General features: G+C 43.6%; 1 protein-coding gene across 1 annotated transcript in view; it reads left to right on the top strand.

Annotated features, from left to right (window-relative positions):
* The window catches only part of IGF2 (insulin like growth factor 2), a 21,474-nt gene extending 13,188 nt beyond the window's left edge, over positions 1-8,286 (top strand). The window contains exons 3-4 of the mRNA XM_044425860.1: positions 2,565-2,731; positions 4,134-8,286. Of these exons, the coding sequence (XP_044281795.1) occupies positions 2,565-2,731; positions 4,134-4,373 (407 nt within the window). The 3' untranslated portion in view covers positions 4,374-8,286. The remainder of the gene's footprint in view (positions 1-2,564; positions 2,732-4,133) is intronic.
* The last annotated feature ends 420 nt before the right edge of the window (positions 8,287-8,706 follow it).

Genomic DNA, 8,706 nt, shown 5'->3' with positions numbered 1-8,706 from the left:
CTCTCTCTCTCTCTCTCACACACACACACACACACACACACACACACACACCCCACTTGCTCCTTGATATGTACATGTGCATTTGCATTGCAATCCAGACGGTGTTAGAAACAACAGAGGCTAGTCTCAACATAGGCTGGTCACTAGAGCTATGGCAGTTCCATGAAGGAGATGCTGCACAAGCAAGGGAAGGGAAGGGAAGGGAAGGGAAGGGAAGGGAAGGGAAGGGAAGGGCAGTTCTGGGGCAAATCTATGACTGGCTGCAAAGACTTCATGTCCTGTCCTTTGCTGGCAATCTAAGATGCATGGCTCTGTGTAAGTTGGTGAACGAATCCCCTCTCCCTTTGCCTGAGAAGGTAGATACATGGCCCATTTGCCTGGTGCGTTTTATTGTTGAAACAGCAGGTATGACCCCGACCCATATGTGGGTGGGAGACCTTCAAGGAACCCCGGCAAGCTCTTAAGAACTAAGGAAATGCAAGACAGTGTAAAGCTTTGAGAAAGGGGGAAGGTTAGGGAATACCACTGTAGCGCTTGTGAGCTGCGAAATGGAAAAAAAACTCTAGTTCCACTGCTGTAGCAGCCACAAGGTAGTCGTGAGGAATCAAGCTTTTCCTCCCTGCCCTGGCCCACCTGTCTGCAAGGTGGAAATGACACTGCTCCATCTTATGCTACTGTTTTGAGGATCACTGAAGTGGTATACTGATGTGCTCTGAACACTTTAAAGTTTACACACACACACTATAAACTGTATATACACATGCATACATACTATTACTGTGCGCACCAGACCATGGAGATTTTCCCAACCCAGGAGAAGGGTAAGGGCTCCTGAAAGTTGCAGCTGGCCACTCTGCCATAATAAGTCCTTGCCATTCCACTTCCCTTAGTCAGCAAGAGAGATTCACTTGGTTTGCATGTGACTCTTGCATCACTGACTAAGCGCTGAAGGAACTTGTTGTTTGACAGTCTATTGATCCACACAGTGCTATAGCCCACCACGGGTTAATGTTGTGCCCCATTTTTGCAGGATGCCAAGCTTACCTTGGGTTTTCGTATCATGAGAACTGAGGTGGCAGGGATTGCTTGAGGGCTAGGCAACCCTCAGGTAGTTTTAACCCTCAAACAACCCCTGCCTCCTAAGTTCACATGACTCAACAGCCACAGCAGACTGAATTGCCATGCATAATTAGGGCTCATGGATGCCCCCTTCCCCTCACAATCCAACAGCTTTCATGATCAAATTAAGTGGTAAAAACCAGATCAGCATTTCTACTGTGTTCTGTAACGATTGCTAATTGGAGCAATCAACTCACAATTTTTTTAATATTAGAAATACATAGTTCTTCAGCCACTGTGCCCATAGGTAGTATTTGATGATGAACATCATTTGTTTGTTTCTTTCTGAGGTAATGCATGAGATTGAAGGCTATTCAGGGTTTTGGACAAGTCACACCTGTCCAGTTACTTACCTGGATAATGCGTCCTATTCTAGGAAATATTTGGCAACAGCATTGAAAGAGAAAATAGCTGATTAGTATAGAAAAAATATTTCTGTGAGGGTAGGGGGCCTGATCTTACTCTTACAACTTAGGCCTGTGCATGTTTACTCAGAAATAAGTCCTGCTGAGTGGGGCTTATTTTCAAGTGAATGTGCATGGATTGAACTTAAAACTTAAGACCTGTCACTTTCTGAAAATGCTACCCCTTCTTGTATACTTGTAGCAATGCTGGTGGAACTTTTTTTCCACCTGTGCAACTTGCAGTCATTTGAAGGTTGTGCAAGCCGAAGTGATGGTGCCTGAGGAGATTTGGAGGGACAAATGGAAACAGCCACACAACTGTGACGCATCCGTCGTGATCGATATTCCTAGAAACATTGTGATTCTTGGCTTCACCCCATTTTTAAACAATGCATGAAAAGGTCGGATGTATAATGATGCTTTGGTTGAGAGGCAAACTTTTACATGTTTCAGAGTTGAGTTAAATGCTCCCTTACTAATATTTTGACATAATGCGCCCTAAAATGAAGAGTTGCTTGTAACACGTGACATTCGGCTGTTTGTGTGGAGCAGATCTGCACCTTACTCATTAATCAAGGCCCACAAGTCATGCAAGTCCTACTCTGGCCACTGTCCTTGGCAGAGAGCAAAGCCGGGTCCAAGGCATGATCCTGTGCATATTTAGAAATTAAAATCTCCCACAACTCCCAACATTCAATGCTGGGAGCTGTAGGACTTTTTCTGTCAAAACATGTAGAGCATTGCAACCTTAATGAGTTTTTGCAAAGAAGCATTTGTCTCGGTGAATTGCAAAGCTGGGCAGGCCTAGGCTAGAATAAGAGGACTTTCTTTTTGCAATATGGCATTCTGTTGATGCTGCACCGTCATTCTGAAATGTGGACTCTACTGTGGAATGCTGAAGCGAACTACTTGGGTCCTACAGACAAGGGAAACAGGACTTGATCTGTGTTTTTCTTTTCCTTAGATAACTATGATGTACTATGTGCAGAAAAATTGCACTCATTTGTTTCTAACTTCGACTTGGCGCTTTTGCCCTGATAGGTAGACCTGTGGGCAGAAACAGAGGAAGGCTCAACCGTGGCATAGTGGAGGAATGCTGCTTCCGGAGCTGTGATCTTAATCTCCTGGAAACTTACTGTGCAAAATCTGTCAAATCTGAACGGGACGTCTCATCAACTTCTCTTGTGGTCTTACCAGCCATCAACAAGGTAGGCAAAGGCTCTCTGTCAGGTACAGGGTTTGTTTTTACGAGACGGAGAAATAGCCCATGGGACAGCAGGGCCATTATCTCCAGCATCTCCTGCTTTTGCAGGTACAGCAGAACAGCGTTATCTCTACATGCAATATATGTAACATCTTACTCTCAAACAACTAATAAAAACTCTCTAGAAGTTAGGGGGAAGGGAGAAAAGAAGAACGATTAGTCATATGTTTGTTAAAGAGTTGACCTTGCTATTTGGCCTGAATATTCATTTCATGCCATGTATCATATTTCTCCGATAAGCAGCATCCAAAGCTCTCTGGCTGGTTTGCAAAGCTTAAAAATGCATTCTTCATAGTATTGCAAGAGAGCACACACACAGACACAGGTATCTAAATAATTTTCAGCCATAACAAGAAGAAAAATCCCATCCGTTTTTACTTGGAGGTATGTCTCGCTCAGTTGAATAACACAATGTGTGTATCATTGTGGTTATCCTGTGAATACATACCTGAGAGGAAGCACCACTGAAAGTGCATGCCTAGGAGTGTGCTGCTTGTGTAACATTTGTAAGTTATTCAAGACTTTCTTTCCCATGATGTTTCAGTATCAGTTGTGCCTCTCCACCAGGCCAGCCAGCCAGCCAGCCATGTCCTCTTCCATTTGGGATATTCCATTCCATTCCTCCTCTCCCAGCCCCGCATCCCATGTACATGGAATTAGTCCATCACTGTTCCATGGCAACTGAGCATGCATATCCTTCCCTGGGCTGTTTTGGGGCTTTGGGTTATTTATATGCTCTCTTGCCCTTTAACTCGCAGAGGGCTGTAGTGTAGGGCAAAGTGGCATACTAGATGGGGTAGGTTTGCCTGCCTACCCTGGCTCTCCCTCACTTACGTATTCATCAAATGTATGTACTGCTGCAGTGAGAGATGCCCTTGGGAAGGTTTACAAACGTAAACCATCATGTGGGACACGGAGACTGCTGGAGCAGGGTGTTTGAGAAACAGATTTGGTGGAGCGTATTGGAGAGTGGATAGGATTTCTTTATTTAGGCTCGCTGGTGGTTTCATGGGAAAGGGTGGTCCCTTCCTAACTCATTTTAGCTGCTTTCGGCACAACTCAAGCTGAGTTCTAGGCATGACAGTGTGGTCAGAGAGTTGGCCAGGAAAAGTCATACACTAATTTCTCAAAGGGGGTTTTAGGTACTCACAAAATGCATCACATAAAGGAATATCAGGCAGTTAAAATTTATATTCCACAAGGTAGTTGGTTGATTTAATCGTTTGGTATTGTAGCCAAAAGCTAGTCAAATTCATATTGGTGAATTTAAACTATAAATAACCTGATTTTATTATTTGGCCTAGTGATCCTTATTCAGTTTCTCGCCTCCACTTTCCGCTCTTCAGGATACCTTTCAAAAGCCCTCTCATGCCAAGTACTCAAAATATGACATATGGCAGAAGAAGAGCTCACAGCGCCTTCAGAGAGGGGCCCCCAACATCCTCCGTGCTCGTAGGTATCGATGGCAAACTGAAGGACTGCAGGAGTCCGAGGAATCCAAGATCCATCGCCCTTTGGTGGTCCTGCCCACGCAGAAGCCCCTTCTTCTGCAAACCACCTCGGAAACATCGGGCAGCCAGAAGTGAACTGCGATGAACCATTGGCAAACTGGATTTTTCCTTATTTTTTTGTTCTTCCCGGTCATGTGGGAAATACTTCCCTGGCCTGCCCCTACCCTTTCTCTCCCTCAGACCAAGGTAGAGGGAGGGAGGGAGGGTGTGTGCCCTTTTACACCCAGGAGCAACAAATAAGGGGGCACCGTAACACCAAACAACTGACATAGAAAGAGCGGGATTACAACATCGGCGGTGGCAGCAGCTTTTCTGTGGCATTGTCTTTAAGTTTTTCAAAAAATCTATTTGTTGGTATTGTTCCTTTCCTACCCAGTATTTTCAGCCTTTTCTTAAAAGGGACAGTCAAGGCACTTGAACTATTTAATATTGGGCCACTGCCTTTACCAACCAACGAAGACAGAGCGAGAGAAGATAATGACACTGAAAGAAGCCCAGTTTGTGTCTGTATTGACAATAAAAGTGAAAGTGGGGGTTGACATCTGAGGGCCTCACATTTTGGCCTCGCTTCCACCCCGTTATTCCTGTTTAAGAAGTCACAGCTAGTCTATAGTATGTGTTTGAGGGTTTCGTGTTTTGTTTTGTTTTGCACGTTTTAAAAGCCAGAGAAGAAATGAGGCCCACTACCTTTTCCAGATGTACTTGCACCTTTTTAAAATCACCGATGAAGAGTGTGTATGAGTGTGTGTGAGTGTGTGTGCTTGTGTGTGTGCATTTGAGGGGGAGAGAGAGTGAGAGAGAGTGAGAGTGAATGTAGGTTCACTTTAATGGAGGAGGCGTCTGCATTGCACATTTGCCACAGATTTAGTTGAATTATATAAATATATATTATATATAACTTTTTTTTGGCAGAAAAGCACTATTTTTAATGGGACCATTTTGTGGGCGTGCATGTGTGTGTGCGTGCGCGCGCGTGTGTGTAGTAACTGAAGAGGGATTGTAATGTTTAAATATTGTTATGGTGCTAATGTAGGTTGGAAGGGGCAAAACAAATCCAGAAAATGAAAGGAGGGTGGGATGGGAAGGAAAAGATCTCGAATACTGAACTTGAAATTTTTAGCTTTTCGTTTTAGGAAAGTGTGATAAGTGTGTGTGTGTTTTTCTCTTCTGAAATATAGCTTGGTCATGACCATATGAGCTAATTGCCTTTCACTCATATACATAAAATAGACACATATACCGCAGCACAAAATCATCTATATACATTTAGATCAGAATAATTTTTCATTCTTAAGTCCTTCACTCACTCTCTGATATCCAGGACCTGCAGCATCCCACTGCAAAGGCCGAGGCAAACACGTCTGCCTGGTGGCTCTTCCACTCAGTTCATGGGCCTGGTCGCTTACCCAGAGCACCCACTGACTTTGGCAGCACGAGAGTCCCAGGGTTCTCTCACGTTTGCCATGTTCCTGCCTCCCTCTGCCACCTTCTGCCCGATGGCGTGCCACACGTCAGTCACTGACTATTTACATCTTTCAGGTCTGGCGAGAACAGAAGCGGTTGCCCAACTGAGCCTCTCTTGGAGGGACAGCTCAAATGACCATCTCCTTATTGTGCGGCTTCATTTGCTTCCTTCCTCCTTGCCGAAAGAGAAAGGTGCAGCTCTTCCGGGGCTCTCTTGGGCATCCCTTCATGGCAGCAATAATGGATAACCACTGTAAAATTTCCTACTTTCTCCCTGCTCCCAGAGAGAGAGAGAAAGCTGCAAAGGGAAAGGAGTAGAGTAAGACAATAAATAGGAGATTGGGCCCTCTTCACTGCCCCATAATTCTTCAAGTGCAAGGGAGGCTTAGCTTTTGAATACTCCCATACTTTAGGGTGCAAAACCAGAATCTGAGTTGGGGTGAGAAAGTTAACACAATTAATTTTGCTGGTTGCCCAGGGCTTGGATTTTGGAGAGCTATGTAGAAAGTCATACAATAATAATGTTACATAATCGTCTGTCTAATCTATCAACCATTCCAACAGGGGAAACTCAGTACCCCTATCATATATACTCAGTTGCTTAGAAAAAGGGGAACATCTAATAAGTTCTGTACCTGCTTTGCCTTATATATATATGTACATTTAAAGAACATAAAAGATTACTTGAATTGTATTCCTTTTTTAAAAAAGAAAGTGTAGGGAGTGGGTTTTATTTTTTAATGCATTACCAATTATTAAATGGTTACCTTGCAATCTTGAGCCATGAAACCTTTGGGGTTTTGTTTTGTCTTTGTGTTGTTTTCCATGGCACTGTGAAATAGAACAGTAAACCCCTTAACTTGTTATAAAGGAGGGAAAAATGAATAGCCCATTTAAAAAGTTTGGGGGCAGAAAAAAGGGGGGTGTTAAAATTATTTTTGCCAAACAAAAGCTTTGTTAGAAGCCCTTTACTAAAAGGCCTCACTTCTTAAAAAGCAACAAACAAAATATTCACCCAAAAGGAACAAGCCTTCTTTATAGCTGCCTACATAAGTTATGCCAGAGGAGGGAACAGAGAGGATCACTTCCTTTTCAAGGCATAGGAGTGAGGAAAAGCAGAGAGAATTTATGTATAGTCTAGGCTCAGTTTGTAATATTCTCAACAAAGCTGGCCCTGCTGTTGAAAATCAGTTAAGTATGTGCTTGCTTTAATCTTATGGAATATTGCTCTCAAGTCAATGGAATGTCCATAAAATTAAATATACCCTTAAGTAGAGGTGAAGTGTTTTCATAATGCTTTACCAATACTTTTCAGGGGGGATTGGAAATGTAGATTCAAAGCCAACTTAACAAAAACGTTAGACCCAAATTCCAACATAATAAATCCAGACAAAGCTCCTGAATGTGATCAAGACCTGAGTGTTAGGTAGTAGCTTGACTGGCTGGTTTTCCTTTCCAAGCTGACAGTGCACTCTTTAAAGCTTGATCCTATACATGCGTACTTAGGCATAAAGCCCCATTAAACTGAGTAAACATACATAGGATTCATGTTTACCACTTTATGCAAAACTAATGGTGCAGCCAGAAGAGATGTGTTCTAGTTCTGGGATATTGCCTTACACTAGAGGGATCATTCCTTGTCCAGGTCACCAGGGTGCCTTGGATATACTAAGCTGAGATAGTTGAAACTGACCCAAGAGGCCTGCAAAATCTATACAAAGGCACGTCATGTTTGAGTGGGTGGTATTAGGTTATGGGTGTCTTCAAGCCTTCCACTGCAGTGAGCAAAAGCATAACTGAGTCGCTGAGGTTGCTTCTTCCACAAAACAGCCATGGAAATCAGCCTCTCCCGAAAAGCAACATCTTGCATGAAATGACAAGGGAAAAGAAGGCTGGCTAACTTTACAGTAGAAAACGGAACGTAACCCACTAGCGGTTAGGTGTAAAATATCATTAAGGTGCACAATTGATTCTTGGGGCATTTTTAGTTTTACAAACTAGCATTTTAAAAAAATTGGTAGATTGTTTTGGCAAGGTGGGATAAACCCACTCGATCAGTGGGATAAACCCACTCGAACACACACTGATCAGCTTTCTTCTACCCACCTGATGCAAAGCGATTGCACTTGCAGGGAGAAGCATAGTTCCCCCGCCGGTTCCACTGACTCCCCATCCCGTAACAAACTTCATCCATTGCATCCTGCCTGGTTGCAAGGCTCAGTCTTTTGGTGATGGACCTAGCTGCCTCTGCACTAAATGAAGGGAAGAATTGTACTTGTTGTTAAAAAGTGCTGTGCGTGTGTGCGAGTGTGTGTTGGGCGGATTTTTTTTTATGTATATTGTCTGCTCAAGTTTTATATGGTGGGGAGGGAATGGGGAAGGGGGGCTGGAAATGAGTATTGATGTATCTTGAAATATTTCACTTGTGTGCACTCAATATGCAAGAGTCAAACTGCCCGGATTCTGCACCTATTGTACTTTCCATTCGTAATACAGTATCAATAAAACAATCAGTTATAATGTTTTTCTGCTATGGTTGACTGTCTCTAAAAACTGGATTTTCTTTGATACAGTTGGTCATGTTTATTTCTCTCCCTCCTTCTAAAGAGTGTATGGCTATCTTGGGGTCACCTGACTGGCCTGGCCTGACCAGTTCCTGTGCGATTTTTACAGAGGTTTTGCTATATTAAAGGGAGCAGAACATGTGAAAAAGCAGCTATAGGAGTAGGCACAAAAGTGGACGTCCCTACACCAGGGTGGACAGCATGTTATGTTGGCCTAACCCCAGTCAGCTCTACCAGTGGGTATATCAGTAAGGGTGATGGAAGCTGTAGGCCAGAACAATAGGAGGGCTACAAGTGGGCCAGCACTGCCCTAGGTGGAGTGCTTGGTTGTTACAACAGCTCTTGTGGTGTGTTGCCTATGGAGTGCCGAGTTATCCAAG

The sequence above is a fragment of the Varanus komodoensis genome, unplaced genomic scaffold (genome assembly GCF_004798865.1).
Source record: "Varanus komodoensis strain SLA01 unplaced genomic scaffold, ASM479886v1 scaffold16, whole genome shotgun sequence".
NCBI lineage: Eukaryota > Metazoa > Chordata > Lepidosauria > Squamata > Varanidae > Varanus > Varanus komodoensis.
The sequence above is the reverse complement of the archived record's forward strand: the minus strand, read 5'-3'. Positions and strand labels throughout refer to the sequence as shown.